This window comes from Marmota marmota, unplaced genomic scaffold (genome assembly GCF_001458135.2).
Source record: "Marmota marmota marmota unplaced genomic scaffold, marMar, whole genome shotgun sequence".
Taxonomy (NCBI): domain Eukaryota; kingdom Metazoa; phylum Chordata; class Mammalia; order Rodentia; family Sciuridae; genus Marmota; species Marmota marmota.
In genome coordinates this window covers 205825-224866 of record NW_026000102.1, presented here as the reverse complement: position 1 = coordinate 224866, position 19042 = coordinate 205825, and the positions used below count along the sequence as shown (strand labels likewise).

The window sequence follows — 19042 nt, the reverse complement described above, 5'->3', positions numbered from 1 at the left end:
GGTGGACATAGAGGACTTTTAACAAGTCACACCCACCATTACAGGTAGTCTGGTTTGGGTACACTGGTTCCTTTCAGAGCAATGACATGTTTGAGCCGTTCAATCAAGAACTCTGGTATCACGTAGCCATTGACAGCCAGCAGTCAGTATTTGAAGACATCATCTAGGTTGACCTTCTGTTCTCAGTCTAATTATTTGTGCTGAGTTGAGCATAGTATAGATACTTAATTAAAACAAAAGTCTTGGACACTTACGTTAAGGAGAGACAAGCACCGTCCATGACTTGGCTGAGGTCAGGGTGTATGGCCCCCACGGAAGATGGTGGTCATCAGCTGAGTAACGGCCTGCTATGCTGGGAAGTCACAGCTTGATCCACAGGGCTGCTCATTTGCCAGTGTGACCATCGCTGGTTGGTAGACACTGCCCACCCAGACTACTCAACCAACATCTCATTTTAAGCTCTTTAGGGTAAGTGGAGGTGCACAGCGGCTGTCTCAACTAACAGAACTGTGGCACATACTCACCTCGGCTAAGAACACGCCATGGCTGCCAGCTGCTGACCCTAAGGCTGCAAGGCAGAGCAACCGAGTGGAATCGGGTACATCTGTGTCACCTTGTTTGGATCTATCGTTACTAGAAGAAAATGACACCGATTCTTTTTATGCTCTTTGGTTTGGGGCCTCCAGTGTCTGACAGACAGCACTGGCCAGATGCAGACCAACTTGGGGGACTTCCCTCCCTGGGTGGGGATCTGCTGTGTATCGGCCTCCATATCGGCAGCCCCTTCCCTGGGGGAAGAGCCGCCCATGCCGCATCGCCGCCTCCCTGACGTTTTCCTGAAATTCAGAGCTCAAGTTCATTCGGTGCTGACATTTTGGATTAGCTGGTTGACTGGAAGGACTGCTTCTTTCTATACGCTATGAAATTTATAAACCGCAGCAGCTGAGGGCTTAAAATGGCCGACAACTCCCAGCTGGCAGCAATTAAATACACCGCAGACCTCTGGCTAAACAAAGGCGTGTGGAGGCAGAGTGTGCGCAGCACCGAGCCGCCGAGCTGTCCGGAGGGTTGAGCTGGTTACAAAGAGGCACTGTCCCCTGAGGAGGGCAGTGCTTGGTTTCCACTTCCAGTTGAAGCTGCATCATCCAAGGGTCACAGAACCAAGATTTGCCCAAGTGGCTGCTGTCGTGTCCGCGGAGGGGGTCACAAGGAAAGGAGCGAAGCCAGCAAGGAGACCAGGCGGGGACAGGGTGGGGAGCCAGAGCAGATCCAGCGCCAGCGACGGACCCATGGCCACTCTCGTCTCTTCATTGGACACCACTGTCCTCTGAGTTGAAGAAGGTGGAATGAGAAAACAGGCATCTTATACCCATTCCAACAGCAGAGGTTTGCGAGTCTAGACCAGTGCTGTCCAAGATGCAATTTCAATATAAGCTGATTTAATGTAGTTTAAAATTCAGTTCTTGAGTTACACTGGCTACATTTCAAATGCTTGGTAGCCACCTGTGGCCAGTGGCTGTGTATTAGACTGCATGCCCCGAGTCAGTGCCTCATGTTAGGAGGGATGTGGAGGAAAAGGGACTCCGAGTGCATTGTCGCCACGTGGAACAGTGACGTGGTGACTGAAAATAGTTTGAGTTATCCTGATAGGTGAATTTTACACCCTGCCATCCAGCAGATGCCTCCTAGAAGACGTGCAGGAAGGTTCCTAGCAGCACCATTGGTAGAAGCACAGCCTGGAAATGACTCACGTGCCATCAGCAAGATGGTGGGGGATCATGGGATGTTCAGTCAGTGGGGTGTTGGTAAAGTAGGCACAGCACACTGAATCCCCCACCCCACTGCCCACTGGTGTTCAGTGGTCACAAGAAGGGTGGCAGAGTCTCAGCAAGAGGACAGCAGCTTTTTTTTTCCCCAAAAGCCCCAAACAACTGGAAGCCAAAGACCAAAACCCGAAGGTGCCGAAGAATACTTTGCAATTTAAGAAGACTACATGAGAAGTCAGGTGCAGTGGTGCACGCCTGTAATCCCAGCAACTCAGGAGGCTGAGGAGATCGCAAGTTCTAGGCCAGGCCCTGACTTGAAATAAAATATAACAAGGGCTGGGGATGTAACTCGGTGGTTAAGTGCCCGGGTTCAGTCCCCAGCACCAAAAAAAGAAAAAAAAGACGACATAAGAAACAAAAACATGCAATGTTAGATGCTTATTTTGGCGTCATGGCTGCCTTAGGCAAGCAGGAGCAGCAGGTGTGGGTGCAGAAGGCCGCACACGGAGCCCAGCTGTGGTCAGAGTGGAGTCTGGGACCTGGTGATGGTGGCTTCACAGATGTTTGTTGAATTATTTCCAGTGAGTCAAGGCCAGTGATAATGGGCCTGGAGCTGAGGAGAGTCATGAGTTTCACCCCAGCGTGAGGTTCAAAAAAGAGGAATAGAGTTCTTCTGCTCCAGGGGCAGAGATTCACTGGAATATGCATGGAAGTGACTTGGGAATAGTCAGTCACTTAAAAATGGACACACTGTACTCCTGAGTCAGGGAGCATGGACAAATTCAGGATTGCTGTCTCCCCAGTTTCTTGGGGTTTTTCGAATTCGTAGTATGTATTGAATTCCTGAGTAATTGTAGAACTCGTTCTACCCACAGGGGTGGCCCTGGCCAGTATCACTGTATAAACTGCTGGCTCAGGAGGCTTGCAAGCACTAGCTTATAGGATTTTGTAATTCTTTGGTTAAATTTGCATCTAAATTTGTCCACACATGAATTTTAAACTCCACCCTCCCTTCCCCCGCCCACGACCTACCAACTTGGACTGAGAAGTTGAAATTTTAGTCAAATTTTGGAGAAGAAAAATGAGCTTTGCAGGCACTGACAGTAAAGGGTTAAGGTAGTAAGAGTGGTTAAGTAAGGTAAGTGGTAAGTAAGGGGTAGGAAGACTGGTAGTGAGAGTGTCCACGTGACCCTGTTGTCAGAAACCCATATTTACAAGCCCAAAGAGAAGACCATTTCCTTCTCGGTTCCCCTGTGATGGCTTGAGAATGAGCCTTGAATGCCACTGTGAAGTCCACAGCACTGAATGCCCCACCCTGCTGCCCGTTGGTGTTCAGTGGTCACAAGGCAAGGACCTTGGAGACTGGAGGCAGCCTGCAGCCTTTTGGGAAGCCAGATAAGAAAAGAAACAGCAGATGGTCGGAGTTCACCTGGGAGCCTCCACTGCTCCTCCGCAGATGAGTTGGGGGTTGTCCCTCAGAGGTTAGAAGATAATGTGTTGGGAGTGGAAATAAAACGTGTGTGAGGAAGGCCCTGCAGGGAGGCCTCTGGGCCCAGAAATGACTGGACTTGAAAGCTCTGTGGCGTGACCACGTGGGGCACTTTCCCTCACATTCTCAGCTGGCTGGAGTTGTCAGGAGGTGATTTCTCAGAGCTCAGGTACAGAAACAGGCCACCTTTCCCCGGCTTCTCTGGCTTCCGTGGGTCCCATCAGAGGGATCCAGGACCCAGTGTTTCCCGTACGCAGCAGCATGTGTTCCCTGTGTAATGAAAAGAATTTATGTTGTGTTGAAGAAGACATGCGTCCACAGAGGTGTTGATCTCGTGGTGGGCCTTGGAGCCCCTTCCTTCCATCAGTGGACTGGATAGTCGCGCCCTCGGCCTGTTGGGAAGATGGACTCTAGCTCGTTGACATTGTGCCCTAAAGTCAACAGTTGGCTATCAAAGCTCAAAATCTCAAGTTTCTAAACTCTCTACCAATGTTTGCACATTCCCTTTTTCTTCCAAACTCAACAACTGGCCTTCATCTCTACCCCACATCGCATGTTTTTGTTTCTTATGTCGTCTTTATTTTCTTTTTAATTGGTGCTGGGGATTGAACCCGGGCACTTAACCACCGAGTCACATCCCCAGCCCTTGTTATATTTTATTTCGAGACAAGGCCTGGCCTGGCCCATTTATTCATCTAACTGCGATTGCTCCTCTACCACCAACCAGGCACTGTTCTGGATCCCAGGATAGCAGTGAATGAGACCAAGTGCTTCCTCCCCATGTCTCCTGGGAGCCAGAGCACAGGTACAGGTGCTCATGAGACAGGAAGTGAGACAGGAAGCGCATGTGCTTTGAGCAGGTGACCCTGCTTGACCCAACTGTGATTTCTAATGGGCTGTTCTCCTTGTGGTGAGGAGAACGGATGGAATGGAAGTAGAATAATTGTGAGGCAGTTGTACCCATGAATTACAAATCCAGAGGCTATTTGTTAGATGTGACAGAAAGGAATAGATTTCAGATATATATTGAAGGATTTCAGTATTGGAGTGAGCCTGTGGCCTCCCAGTAGACTGGCTACCTGTGGTGAGAGGACTCAGAATCAAACCTTACATCAAATGCATGGGGAAGCAGCCCACCATACTGCTCTTGGGGGGCCTTTGGGCTTCCCAGTAGTTGGGAACCAAACAGCCAGCAGTAGACCCAAATCTTAAAGGCGTGAGGGAGTCGAGCCACAATGGGAATGTGTGCACATGTGACCTGAATGACCTTGTTCCTCGCCCGTTCATGGCACAGGTCAATGAAACTTCCTCACAGTCCTTTACCTACCCCTGAAGAGCACAGCTAATGGGACTGTATCACCTTGTGGGTGAACTCTTGGCCAGCTACCCGGGGTTTCTGGTTTTCTGGTAAGGGCCCTTACCACATGTCACCAGGTGTGGGGCTGCCCTTCAGAAATCACGGCCTGATGAGCGGAGCAGTGAAACGCACTCGCAGCTGCCGCCAGCCTTCCCCCAGCCCGCAGCAGTTCCGGTGTGCCCGTGCCTGTGTTTCTGCCCGGATTTGCCCCCTAAGGCACTTTGTGCTTGCTGGCCGTCTCCACACTGCGGCCGGCCAGCACGTGGCTCTCCAGTGCTGATTCAGTGTGGAAGCCTGAGCCTCTCTTGGAGGTTTGTCTAGAGAGGGATGTTTTGCTTCAGTGGGTTTCAGGAACAAATAATAAAAAGTACAGAGAGTACAAGGCCAAGGACAGACCCAGCACACTCTTATCAGTCATCTGAAATATGCGCAGCCTTTCCAAGACAAATATGGACTCCTGTTTCTAGGAAAACACCAGAAAGTATTTGTCAATTACCTTGTCTATGGTTTGTGGAAAAAGACAACAGCAGCAGACCCTGAAGGCCATAGCAAAGCAGATTCCTTGGGCAACCAGGAGCTGAGTGGCGTGAGGTAGAGGGCCGCAGAAGCCCACGGTGGCCTGGGATGAGACAGGGAACCTGTGTTCCCCAGCACCGTCCCTAGCCCTCCACCCAGGCAGCTGAGCTATCTCAGAAGAAGGCCAGAGGCAGGGTGGGTTCCCACTAAAGCCCACAGCCCGTTGGCCTTCCTTCTGACCCACTGCAAGCCCACCACGGCTCTCCCAAAGAGGTTCCTAGGAAAGCAGAGTGTGGCCTGTGGAAGGCTCGAGTAGGGGCTCTAACAAGAGCCTCCGCCAGGGGACAGCTCAGAGACAGTGAAGCGGAGGGCTAGGGAAGTTAAGTGGTTTGCCCAGGATCACACAGCTGGAGCGGGTTTCCAGGCAGGTTGAATTGGGAGTATGACCACTCGCTCTGTCACAGGCTCATGGTACTTGATTCTGCTCGTTGACTACAGTGCGCCTTTTGACCTTAATTCTTAACTGATTTTCTTCCTGTCCATTTGCCCGCAGGACCCAAGCACAGAGGGTGCGGAGACCGCGTTGCTGCACCGGACCCCAGGGACTGCTTCCCCGCTACTCTGAGAGCCAGGCCGAGGGACAGGAGCAGCTCTTCAAGCTAACAGACAATATCCAAGACGAGTTGTAAGTGGGAGCCTGGGAGACAGCCCTGTTGGGCCACCCAGTCACCTCTTCTGTCTGACTGGGAGCAGTTTCCCTGTGACCAGCCTCATTCTGAGGCTCGGACCTCAGAGCTGGTGATGTGATTCCTTGGCCCACAGGTGACCACACAGGAGCAGCCTTCACAGGGCAGTGTGCTTCTCAAAGTCCCTTCTGCAGCCATGACTGGCTCTTCTGTCTCTTCAGACACAACCGTCTCTGTCCAGGCAACTCTGAGAGAGAAGAAAAAGTAAAGGCTCTCAATCTTAAGGGCTTCTTTTTCCCCTGTAAAATTTTCTTAATCTCTGATGTCCTATTATTTTCTGTTGGATGGCAGAACAAACCATAAACAAATAGTAAAAATAACCAGTAGTTCGATGCTTTTAGAAATGTGGGGTTTTTTTAAGGTCACCTTACTGCTCTTTAAATATGGAGCCTTATATACCTGATATCTTGTCACATTTTCAGTTAGTGACATCTAGCTGGTGTGCTAGAATTAAATATGACACTATTTTAGGGTATTCTGCAGACCCCCAGTACTTGACTAGGTATTAGAATCACCAGCCCAGAGAGAGGCATTCTGGGTGGTGAGTTGCAGGGCACTGGTTTAATTTCTGTGATGCTCATTTGCCTTCTGGATGGTGAGGCCAGCCAGGGAGTGTCCTGAGCGTGGTGCATGTTTGGTTGGTGGAGGAGCTCAGGGGATGCAGTGCCCGGAGCGGTCTCCAGTGTCGTCAGTGGAGACAGTGTTTGGGATAACTCACCTCACACTTTGTACGAGTATTCAAACAGGGATCTAAGAATCACATTCAGAATTCCTTTGTTGTCTGCTGGATGGGATGGCATGTCACCACACCATACCTCCAAATATTAGAACATAATATTTGGATAATGTAGGTATGTTCTTCTGTCAGCCGGCTCAGGTTGTCACAACAAAAAATCATAGACCAAGTGGCTTAAGCGACAGAAATCTGTGTTCTCACAGTTCTGGAGGCTGGAAGATGAGATCTACATGCCTGGCAATTCTGTTCCTAGTGAAGGCTCTTGGTAGCTTGCAGACAGACTTCTTGTATGTCCTCGCATGGCAGGGAGGGGAGCTCTCTGGCCTCTTAGAAGAACACGGCTCCTGTTGGGCCAAGGCCCTAACCTCATGACTTCATTTGACCTTAATTATTTCCTCATTCCAAATAGTCCTGTTGGGGGGTGGGGAGACGTCGGGCGACATATGAATTGGGGGTGGGGCACAACCCAGCCTATATCCCATCATGAATGGGCTCTGCTGTTCACTCCAGCCGTGGCCTGCTCATCACTCTGATACCAGGTCCCCTTGTGGTCTCACTCCAGGAAGGACTTTGTATTCCTGTCTTCCCTGGCTTAAAGATTTACACTACTTTGTGTACGAAACTTTGGGCTTTTGAATTGGAGGCCCAGACCATCATTTGTCAGGGGTATCAGCGTGGTGCAGAATCTACTAGAATGGCAGCCTCTTGAGTGTTGGAATTCCCACCTCTTCATTCACTGGAGGATTCGCAACACCTAGAACAGGGGCTGGCATAGAATACGCACTGAATAAATTCAGTTGGATATTGGGATTTAGCATATGTATTAACTTATATCCGCTTTCCAATCTTTGGGGGATTTTTTTTTTCCAAAGGCTGAGATTATGAATTATTCTATATTGTACTTTTAATGTCCTCCCAATTCACCTCTGTTCAACTGGAACCATCTCTGGTCCTTACAAAGCTCATTTGCAGTAGAACAGCGTGTGCCAGGAAACAGGAGGGGGAGCCTGCTCAGCCCAGCCACGTGGGGCTGCTCCCGGGAGGGAGAGCCAGAGAACGGGAGGCTGGAGGCAAAATCAAATCAGTAAAGGAGATTTCACAAAACTCTTGAAATTCATGTGAACTAGGAGCAGATATTTGGCATGAATGCATTTTGACTTTAAAGATGAAAACCATGTGTCTCCACCCGAGTTGTGGGCTGAATGTGGCCAGTGCATGCTGAGGAAGGCCCGTGACCTCGGTCTTCCTGGGTGCACAGGAGAAGTCGCCAGGGACCCTGGCAGATGTGTCTCTAAGCATCTTCAGTTGCAGCCTGGCCTTCCTGTGTGAGCCCTGCGGGCATCTCTTTGCGAAGAAGGGGTTCAGGAAAACACAGGCACCGAGTCATACCTCTGACTTTTATCCTAGATTTGTAATTAAAAACATGTTTAGAAACCTAATTATTTGCATATTTCCCTTTAGAGTTAACCCCTTAAAAGGGTCTTTAATACCGTGCTCTACTGTTCTAACTAAATGTTTCCACATTTTTTTCCAGTTAGACTCACTGTTTCACTTCTGAAAAATACTGTGTAATTACTTCCGGATGGAGTGGAAACCCCAGGCCCCCAGAGCCGAGGCAGCTCCAACTTTGTACTCCTAGATCATGTCGCATTTAGTATTTACATTCCATTTAATTAATTAGCATTAAGGAGATAGTTGCTGGCGTAGGATTTAAGGGCTGCCGGCTGACAGGCTGCGGTTTCTGGTTGATCAGGTGTTTCTCTGATGCGTTTCAGACTCGTGTCGCTTCTCCATCTTTTTGTTCTTCTTTTCAGTTTTAACCCAGGATCTTCAGTTAAGATGATGTTGAAGTAAAAGTTGCCCTGTATGGTTAAATTAATGTGCTTTCTAATGCTTACTTGATAGTCAGAAGCCTCATTGTCATTCTGAAATAAAAGGGTGCGCACCTGATTGTTGGCACAAGGGGGCTCTTGCCTTTTCAAAAAGGTGCTCGGGGACAACCCGTGACCTGAAAAGCTGCTCTAAACTGCTGTTTTCTAGAATGTAATCCTTGGATTGTATTACCAGTTGTGTAGAAGGTGTCATTTATTGGGTTTTTAACACAGAAAAGTATTTTTTTAAAAAGAAAATAAAAATAGCCTCTAAACCTAATAGACAGATAGTCAAGAGTAAAAGTCTCATGGGACATGGGGGACACACCTGTAATCCCAGCTACGCAGGAGGCTGAAGCAGGAGGATTGCCAAGTTTGAGGCCAGTCTGGGCGACTTAAGAGTGGCCCTGTCTCAGAATTAACATTTTTAAAAGGAAGGGCAGTGCAGGGATGTGGCTGATGGCAGCGTGTTGGCTTAGCATGTGCGAGACTCTGGGTTCACTCTCCAGACCTACAAAAGAAAATAGTAAAAGTCTCCTTTTTTACCCACTTTGTGAACACACTGTTGATGGTATTTTTTAAGTCTCATCTCTTCTTTTTGATAAACTTTGCAGAGAGACAGAATCAGAACTTTTTTAGCATAGGCCACCATACTGATTCTAATATCATTTCATTATAAATTTAAACCATTCCTTAGCACACAGGACAAACACAAAAAACTAGTCCTTTTGAAGAACAGAGTGCATAGCTTCCGTTGTCTTTCTTTTTCTTTTTCCTCTTCTTCTTTTCTTGCAGTGCTGGGGATGGAACCCAGGGCCCTGCACATGCCAGGCAAGTGCTCTACCACTGAGCCACATCCCCAGCTCCAGCTTCCATTTTCTAAACCAGGTAATAACCTGTCAACAACTATTGATACTTAGGGAACTGGACATTCTTTGATATGCCATTGAATTAAAACTCACATTGGCAGATGACCCAGATAACACATTAAAGTTAATGCCTTGCTAAGTCTTTAATAAGGAGTTCTGAGAGGCTCTGCCGCTGGGTGCGGTATGTCTGGCATCCGGAGTTGCCTGTGTGCTGGCAGGTCCCATCGCCCTTGCGATGCCATTGCACTGCCATTTTCTGAGTCTTCCTGGCACATGAATCTATTAAGTCATCCTTAAAGGAGAGTTAAAAATAAAACCTTTAACCCAAGTTTAAAAATCGTACAGAAATCCTAATTTTTCATAAAATGAATTGTAGTATTACAGCAGCCTCAGGCTGTGTGCACCGAGCCGGGGCCTCTCTGATCCTCACAGCTGAGGGAAAGCCTTCCCAGGGCTTTGTGTTCGAGGCCATGCTTTGTCATCCCCTCCTGTCCCCTGAGTTAATAGATCAAAGGGCAGAAGGTGTGTCCTCGGGACCCACTGGGACATGCTGGCCTCCTCCTGTGTCAGCCCCAGTCACCCACCATGGCCCAGCAGAGTCCTTTTGTGAAGCCTGTTTGAGGGGCGAGGAGTGGAAAGTCTGAATCCTGAGGTGACCACGGATGCTCTGCTGGCGTGACAAGAGAAGCACGTGGTGTCTGTGGGTGGTGGACAGGGAGGGCACGCGGCTGGTGGTCATGAGGGGATAGGGGACAGGAAGTTGCTGGGAAGGCCCTGCCTTTGCTGGGCCCCCTTGTCCCCCTGAGCTGAGCTTCTCTCTCACCAGGTGACAAGTTTGGGATCCGTGTCCCTCAAATGAGAGGCCTGGTCCAGAGCTGTTGGAATGAGCCTTTGATGTGGTCTCACATTGTGTGAAAACACAGAATCAATGGTCACAGCGATGCTGACCGGACACAAAGGCTTGGCCATCAGTCGTGGAGGCGGGAAGCAGCAGGAGGTAGAGGTGCTGTTGGCTGACCAGCTCGGGGTCGTTGCCCAGCTCCCTTTCTTCTCCCAGTCATGTCCTTGGCTATGATCTGCTTTTGCTTTGAAAACTTTAGAACATTTTATGTCCAAATATGTGATTAGCAGCAGCAGCTCCAGAGTATGAATGGGGCCTGGACTTGGGCACAGAGATCCCAGCACATTCCACAGCGCCGCCCTCTGCCTGCGCTCCTATGGCCATGAACCTCTGGAGCTTCATGCTGGCTGTGAAGGAAACCAGCAGGCACTGGCCTCTCCCATCGGAGAGGAGAAAAAACAGCCACCAAGAAAGCCAACTACCTGCTCTGCGTCCCCAGCTGGTGGGGCTTCCCTCCCACCCAGCCCCCGTTCCCTTCACTTTGCTCTGCCTTTCAGGAGGGCCTCCCAGCTCAGAGCTGTTCCTCCAGAACTTTCCTGGCCTGCTGAGGACTTGCCCGTGGCAGCATGGCGGAGGGGAGCCTGCTCTAAGCCTGCACAGGTGTCCCCTCCAGGAAGCGCACTCAGCTCAGTAGCAGCCAGCCCTCTGCCTGGCTTGGGGGCTGCTTCCTGGTGTAAATGCCAGTGGCAGTGAGGCCACACAGGGTGGATGTGCGCTGTCCACCTACGGTGGCCACCTTTGCAGTCCCTGAGAGCCCATGACAGCCTCCTGGCTTGCGCCTGCCCTCCCCACCCCCCTAGTGCTCAGGAATGGAGGCTGCCTTTGGATTTTCAGCCAGTTCCCCTACGAGTTCCAGCTGGGGCCGTGATGCTTCTCCATTTGGCAGGACATGTTTCTTCTGTGTCTTTCCTTCTGTCTCTGTCCTTCTGTCTTCCCTGGACCAGCTAATTTAGATTCCATTCAGCTCGCATCCGTGATGCTGTCGCCTGCGACGCTATCAGAGTGTGGGCCGTGAGGAAGTCCGCTGAGCAGCCTGGGCGCTGGGGCTGCCGGGTGTTTCTAATTTTGGCATCGGGACTTTACAAGTCTGCATTCTTGGCATTGCCAACTAGTCAGAATAGAACAACAAACCCCAGTGTTTGTCATGGGGGCTGTAATTAAAAGACAGCTGGAACAAGGTGGACGCTTCCTGCGTCCTCGTGGGGAGAGCAGTCAGGGAGGTGGGGGACGTAAGGTGTGGACCCCACTCCACAGACTTAGAGCTTAGCCCAAGAGCTGGAGTACTGACCAGGAAACCTGAAAGAACAAACCTGCCTTGGGCAGCGCCCTGGGAGGCCAAGGCAGGGAAGTAGCCAGAGTGGGGGAGGGGTGAGCCTTTGGGGGAAGCTTCGAGAAACTGGAATTGTGAATCCTTAGACTGGGGAGGTGAGCTGGTCGGGAGTGAGGCTGTGTTCTGGGGAGGGCTGACCCCACATGGAGGGAGCAGGTGCCCAGCAGGAACACCCCCAGGCCGCCAGCAGGCAGACCTCCTGCCACCTGCGGCCTTCCGCCTCCTCCAGAGGCGCTTGCTTCAGGTGGAGCCCCTGCTCTAGGCCAGCAGCCTGGAACAGGCGCTCAACAGCCCGTGTGTTGTCGGCTCTTAGTATTCCTGCCGCCGTCCATCCTCCCTCGCTGTCCCCTGAGGTCCAGCCCCATGGTGAAAGGCCAGCACAGGCTGCAGGGGAGCTGTCGGTGCCCTTCCCAGAGTTCACTAGTCTTCCTCCAGCAGCTGAGCAGAGAGGCTGGCTACGCGGGTTCCCACGTCCAGTCTGTAAGCTCCGTGGGAGAGAAGAGGTGGACTTCTTCTTTCCTTTTTTTTTTTCTTTTTAGGTTAGGTTTTCCTGAATGGCCCTAATCTCTTCAAAGAATGACTAAAAGTTTTGAAAATGGAAAACGGAGATTGCAATGTTACAAGAAAGCACTTTCTAACTTGGTGTTTGCTGAACATGGAGTTCAGAGTTCCGAGTCCCTGGAAGGACTGAGCAAGGCGGGGTGACAGGAGGGTGAATGTGGAAGTGAGACTCTGTTGTGTCCTGCTGTCCCCTGGCATCACGCAGCTTGGGAAACCTATTGAATTCTTCTTTGGCCCCGTCAGTGTTCGTCACCCCGCCATGTCTTCTAGCCCTTGCCATGGCCGCCTGCGTGCTAGGCAGCATGCCCTAGCTGCTCCTTCAGTTTAACTTTTAAAAGCACGGTACTTTCTTTCTATCAACACAGCACTGCTCAGTTTCCTCTAAGGCTTAAGCTCTCCAAAGATACCCCCAGATAACACCCCACAGGTACCATTTCTGGATCTGAAATCGCTTCTCTTGGTGGAACCCAAAGTCACTGTCACTTGGAACATTTACCCAGTGCTTGTGGAAGGGAACTACATGGCCCAACAGCAGCCCCTGAGGCCAGGGTCCCTCTGATTCCTAGTTTATAAATGAGGAAGCAGGTGCCAAGCAGTGGAGCCACCTGCCCAAGGTGTGGTGAGTGAGGGCTCCTGGGTTCAAGTTCAGGCCCTCAGACCCCAGAGCCCTGGGCAGGCGCTACCCATTCCCTGCGTGCTCAGCCTGGCCCCCAGCATGGAGGAGAAGCTCACGTTCCCACTCTCCCTTCCCTGTGCAGCTTCATAGCCGTGGAGAACGTTGACAGCTACTGTGTGCTCATCTCCTCCAAAGCCGTGTACTTCCTGAAGAGCGGGGACTATATTGACCGAGAGGCCATTTTCCTCGAGGTCAAATACGACGACCTCTACCACTGCCTCGTCTCCAAGGACCATGGCAAAGTGTACGTGCAGGTGACCAAGAAAGCGGCGAGCACAAGCAGCGGCGTGTCCATCCCAGGCCCGTCCCACCAGAAGCCGATGGTGAGTCCCCAACCGCCCCCTGACCCTGAGATGGGCAAGCTCTGGTCCAAAGGTGGCAGCCCCTGTCGCCCTCCCCTCTGACCCTGATCGCTACTGGGACTTGTCTGAGAGGGTCAGGCTGCAGCTGCTGCCCTCCAGCTTCACATTACTCAGCATTTGTGCCTTGTTCCCCATCAATACAGCAGGTAGCAGGGCTCACTCTGGTTAATTGTGAGGAAGAACTAACAGAATTCATGGTTCTCATGCACCTGAACTTGACTGTTCATCTTCAGTGCGTTAACTATAAGATGGAGATAGAGCTCACCCTGTATTGTCTCTGATAACAAAGGAACAGTACCCGGCATGCTCAATAGATATTGTAGATAAAAATCATACTTCACCTCTGGGGTGCAGGCGGCCTTGCTCTGGCAGAACTTTTGAGTAGTAAAGCTCCCCCTGAGGACCAGCAATCAGGAGGGCACGCTGTGCACCAGGCTGCACACTGGGTGCTTGGTGCAGGTTATTTTCTGCCATTGTCCCCACTGTGCTGCTGAGCCAGGGGTCAGGGGAGATGACTCATTCAGTCACACAGCTGACCCCTAAGGAAGTCGAGGCTGAGGCCAGCCAGCCCCACTCCAGGACCCAGGCCACAGCCACCTCCGTGTGCAGCATGGACTCAGGGGACTGTGGCTGAACAGGTGAGGAGGCCTGCCCCTCTGAGGCTGTGGTCTGACACCCAGGTGTCAGTCCTGCCTGGCTCACCTGCTTCCTGGGAAGGTGCCTCCACTGAATGGTCTTTCTGCAGAAACACCAGTGGCCTTACTGAGCCTCTCTCTGCAGGACCTCTGACTTTGCCCCTGCCCAGGAATGCACTCGGGTTTGTTTTGGCTGTGACGTTTTCCTGGAGTCACTGGCTCAGTTCAGGCTGGCTGGTTAAGAGAGTTAGCACCCCAAAGTGTGAGTTTTCTAAGTTCCTCCCAGTGGTGGGGAGCTGCACCTCACGTGTCTCCCCTTTCAAGGCAGGTGGACAGGCACATTCTAGCTCAGAAAAGCTCCAGTCTCCAACCGCTTGAATCACTGACCTGAATCCCAAGGTCAGTCCTTTGCCACTGCTCATGATCCTGGTCTGGCAGCTCCTTTCCTCCTCAGAATGGAAACTGGCCTCAGTCAGGAGCTTCCAAATGTTGGGTAATTATGGGCTGGCAGTGGTCACCTGGGGAATGCATTAAAAATGCAGGTCCTGAGGATCCACCCACATTTTTAAGTCAGAATCAACTAGGGGGCCTTTGGGACTGTGTTTTTCTTCAAAGCCTCTTAGTGTCATCCTGTCAGCCGCTGGGCTGGTGGAGCTGTGCCGCCCACACCGCTGGTCGAGTTTGGTTACCCTGAGAATGAGATGCTCATTCTTTTCTCCTCTTAGGTCCATGTGAAATCTGAGGTCCTTGCTGTCAAGTTATCCCAAGAAATAAACTATGCAAAGAGCCTTTACTATGAACAGCAGCTTATGTTAAGACTCAGTGAAAATCAAGAGCAGTTAGAGCTGGACTCCTAGAGGCCCCAGCTGCTGGAGGGACGCTCCCAGACACAGACCTGGCCACCCAGAAGACGGACGCCTGTGCACTCGGCTCAGAACAGAGGGGAACCAGAAGGTCTGGGGGAAGATACCAAGGAACAAGGGAAAGGAAGCCCTCATGGGGGAACCCAATGGAGTTAATTTGTGGGCCGGGGAGTTACTTTAGATTATGGGGAAGTAATTTTTAAAAGGTGTCGGCTGAATAACGTCAAAAAAACAAAAGTACTAAGATGAATCTAATTTTTAAACTGCCCTGTATCTTGTTAACATGTATATATGTACAACTGCGTGTCTGTAAATATACAGGAGCTTCCGAGCAGGGCTGTGCTGTGCGTGAAGGTTTGTCACCTGTAAAGGCGCATAAATTGCACAGGATCTTCTCTTGCACTAGTTCTTCACACCTCATCCAGGGTGCTCTGGAGAGGGGCATTCTCCACAGCTGTGTCGCGTCTGAGCTTTGCACTTTCAGGAGCAGGTGGAGGTGAGGTTGAGTGTTAGGAGTGAGCCCTTGGCGGTGACTGGCTGCCCCAGAGAGAGCACTCCCCGTGGCCCTCTCTGTCCTCACACTAGTCCCTGCTGCTTAGATTCCCCCGGTGGTTTCCTACTCTGTGTCCCCTTGGCTCTCCCCTGCCTGGTCTTGCCCACTCCGAGGTGACGTTGTCTTCAGTTGATGTGCACACTGTTTTTAGAGAGGTTTGAGACATGAGTGGGCTCTCTTGATGAGAAGGCCCGTGTGCTGGTGTCACTGCCCGAGGGACCTGGATGATGACACCAGGATAAGGAGGAAGGAAAAGAAGGTCTTAGAGAAGAGAGGGAAACACAAGTGTTGAAGACCTGTGCAGACCTGCGCTCGTGAGCTTCTCTTGGAACTAGGATTTGGCCAGAGCGTGTCTTGTCCTTGGTTTGAATCCAAGCCTGGTCCAAGAGTCGGCTCTGCCTGGCTCTCGGCTTCAGTTTTCCCCTTTTCTGTAAGGAAAAAGAAAACGAGGGCAGAAAAGCCTCACTCTACAAGGGAAGGACTCACCTGTGATTTTTAAATTTTTTATTTTAATAAAGCTAATCTGTTTCTACAACCTTGTCACATGTAGCTGAGACCCGAGGAGGCCTGGGGGATCAGTGGATGTGTAGAAGGTTTGGATGCTCAAAGTTCACAGCCCACCCCTTCCACGACACAGATGAAGCCATCCCCTCTCCTCACTTCCTTCTTCCCTCCCCTCCCACCCCATGTGCGCATGCGTGGGTCTGTTCAGAGAGGAGGAAGAGCACTTCTGCACCTGGGTAGTGCTTCCCAGGAGTGGATAGTTCTCATGGGGCTACAAGCCAGGGGGTGGCACAACTGAGTCTAGGTTTTCATAGGCCAAGTGGTTTGAGATCAGGGGTTTGTGGCTCTCCAAGTGACCATCATGAGGATATCAGTGTTCTCAAGATTCACAGCAGAAAGGCCAAGTGTTAGCTCCCCTGGCCTTCCTCTCCAACCTCTGTCCCTGCCCCCCACAAGTCTGGCTTGAGGTCATCAGTCACCAACTGCCTGAGATTACTCTCTCTTCCACATGAAACTCTCAGAAGGGTTGATTCTGTGCATCAGTGAGCCTTCTGTCACTTGCTGGGACAGAGTCACCCTGAGATGTCCTTGCTGGATTGAGAAGCTAATATTGCTATGGAAACCTGCTGTGGCCCAGCAATCCCAAGTGCTGTGGTCTCTGACTTGAGGAAGGGAGCCAAGGGCTGCCCGGGAGCCGGTGCTTGGTGGTGTGCACTGCCCTCTTCCAGCTGCTTTCTAATTGAATCAGCTCTTTAAATGGTTGTCCATCTCCTGTGAGACACAGCCCCTTCCTCTGACATTTGCACTTTTGAAGGGGCAGATGTTAAAAGGGGATCCAGAGACCAAACAGGGCAGGGCTACCAGGCAAGAGAGGGCCAACTACAGGGTTCCCCCACCCTCCCTGCCCTGCAGCCCTCGTGCCCAGCCTGGGCAAGATTTCAGGGGTTTTGCCATTGCTTCATAATTTGCTGAGACAGAATCCAAAGCTGTGGAAGAAGCAGGCCCTGCCCAGGCTCCATAAATATCCTATTTCTTCTTAAATGGGTATTTAGCCTACGGTGTCTGAGACTTTGTCAGGACAATTTCTACCAATTTTAATGCTGCCTCAAAATGCATAGTTCCTCTTTCAGGAAAGTAAAATTGATGGGATGAAAAGGGGGAAGATAATAAGGAGACCAAAAGCCATCCCAGTCCCCTGAGCCAGCGCGGTTGGCCGACGCATGTCGGGAGGCCAGCCTGGCCAACGTGCCCAGCCCCGGGCCCCAGCCCTGAGTGGTGGAAACAGTTGGGCGACCTCAGCCCCGGCCCCAAACTGCTGTGCCTGGTGGGTGCCCACCCCAGTGTTCAGAAGGCTCCAGGGCCACCTCGTTTTCAAGTGTCATCTGTGCCTCAAAAAATGATGGCAGCTGCTTGGTGAACTTCTGAAAACAGAAGGTCTGTTCCCCACTGTGTAAGCACTCGGTCACCGTGTGTGCAGATCTGGAATCTGGTTCCCATATCAGAGTCGTCTCTCTTCTTCCTGTGGAATAAAATGCGTTGTTGACTTCCCAGACTCGTTTGTTTTCTTCTCGTTTCCTGGTGTTCCATAGATTCTAGAATCTTCAGCGATGACAGACACCAAGTATGGCACGGCATTCACAATACAATGCAGCCTCTGCCGCCCTCCAGCAGCTTGTGCCCTGCTCACCATGCCACCCGAGGCGGCTGGGCCGAGCCCCCAGGATGGATGTGTCCTTTAGAGTTAAGAGATAAATGGAAGGCTAAGCAGGACCATCCAGAGATGGGAGTGGCTCAGGAGTGGTTCACGCAGGTCCAGAAAGGTTTCAAAGATGAACCAACCAGAGGAGGACCCCCAATTCATAATGGATCCTGCCACATTGGCGCCACTGGAGACCTTCCTAAGAGCAGTTTTGATGGAGCTGTGGTGCTGAAATCTGGGAGGGAGGAGGTCCAAGAGAAAAATGGAAGGAGAGAGATTGGAGACACCAAATATTGCCAACTGTCTGAAGGAGTCGTGCCCTGCATGAAGGAGAGAAATACCTGTGCCTTACGAGGGAAGGGTGGCTGGTGCAGGGGTAGTGGTGAACCCCTCTCGTCCCAGAGGCTGAGGCAAGAGGATCCGGGTGTCCAGGAGTTAGAGGCCAGCCTGTGCAATGTAGGTGACCTCATCTCTTAAAGAGGGGACAAGGAGGGGCGGCCATAAAGGAGTGGTGGCAGATGAGCTGATCAAGAAAATGGTGCTCATTTTTCAGATCAGCCAGGAGTGAGTATAGGGCAGGAGGTGATGGAGACTTGGGGAGAGAAGGAAGTTAAAATAGCCAAGGAGGACGGTGGGAAAGTGTACGGCTGAAGCAGCGTGATGCCTTTGCCAGGCAGCAGCCATGCCCACCTGAAGTCAGTGACCATGAGCTTTAAGTGAGCCAAGCGACCTGCTTCTGTTTTCTCCAGATATGTCAAGTCAGAGTTCAATGTGGACCAGGCGAAGAAGTAGATTTAACCAAGACGTGCTCCCGTTGCCCATCCAGTCACCCCAGCCACCACTTCCCTCTTGACCTTGACAGTTGGAACCCTATGTCAAACAAATTCCAGAGCTTAAAGCAGAAAAGGGTTCCACTTCCCAAAGCAAAGCACAGCATCTAAAGCACATGGTCCTCTGAGTGTCCGGGGAAGATGTGGGGAGCCCCCGCCCCCAGGAGCACAGCTGAACCAACCCTGCTCATGGGCACAGCAGGGCAGTGTTTGACTTGAACCACCCCAGCGCACCAGGCACAGGAAGGGCGTGTGTGGACATCTTCCTAGTTCTCCGCCAAGCCCAACATGCTGCCCCGCCAGGTACCACTTCAATAGGAAGCCACAGCCCTGCTTCCCCCCAGCTCCTCAGAGCAAGAATGTGATTTCTGGCACTGCAAAGTAAACTTGATGTTCACTGCTCTCTGGGACGCTCTCCCAGGACCTGAGGACAGGTATTTGAAAGGTCCTAAAGTGCTTTCTGAAGCACAGATCCAAGTACATGCACTGTTATTTCAAAGTTTTGATTTACCCCAGAGAGCACTTGTGCAGGAACTTGGGAGTGAAATTTCACTTGCGTCTGCAAGAGTCCTGAAAGGTGGTTGCTAACCCAAGCCGTGTCTCTCTGGCCGAGGGACAAATAAAGCAGCTGTACAGACCAAAGATGAGTGTTTAGATTTTCATACAAATGCGAAACAAAAATATACTTTCACATCTATGTTGTATCCTCTGAGAATGGTTATTACATATTGATCCCTTTTTGCTCTCCCTGCCCAATATCGCCTCCATCCACTCCACA

General features: G+C 51.2%; 1 protein-coding gene and 1 long non-coding RNA gene across 9 annotated transcripts in view; one reads left to right on the top strand and one right to left on the bottom strand.

The window, feature by feature from the left end:
• The window catches only part of Vps13d (vacuolar protein sorting 13 homolog D), a 241475-nt gene extending 224190 nt beyond the window's left edge, over positions 1-17285 (top strand). For all 8 annotated transcript variants that reach the window (XM_048783582.1, XM_048783583.1, XM_048783584.1 and 5 more), the window contains 3 exons: positions 5682-5813; positions 12901-13141; positions 14541-17285. In XM_048783582.1, the coding sequence (XP_048639539.1) occupies positions 5682-5813; positions 12901-13141; positions 14541-14672 (505 nt within the window). In that variant the 3' untranslated portion in view covers positions 14673-17285. The remainder of the gene's footprint in view (positions 1-5681; positions 5814-12900; positions 13142-14540) is intronic.
• On the bottom strand, positions 1914-5203 carry LOC107155485. Its single transcript, XR_001505189.2, has 2 exons — positions 4677-5203; positions 1914-3525 (listed from the first exon to the last, which is right to left on the bottom strand). It is a non-coding gene; the product is annotated as an uncharacterized LOC107155485 (long non-coding RNA).
• Positions 17286-19042: the final 1757 nt, after the last annotated feature.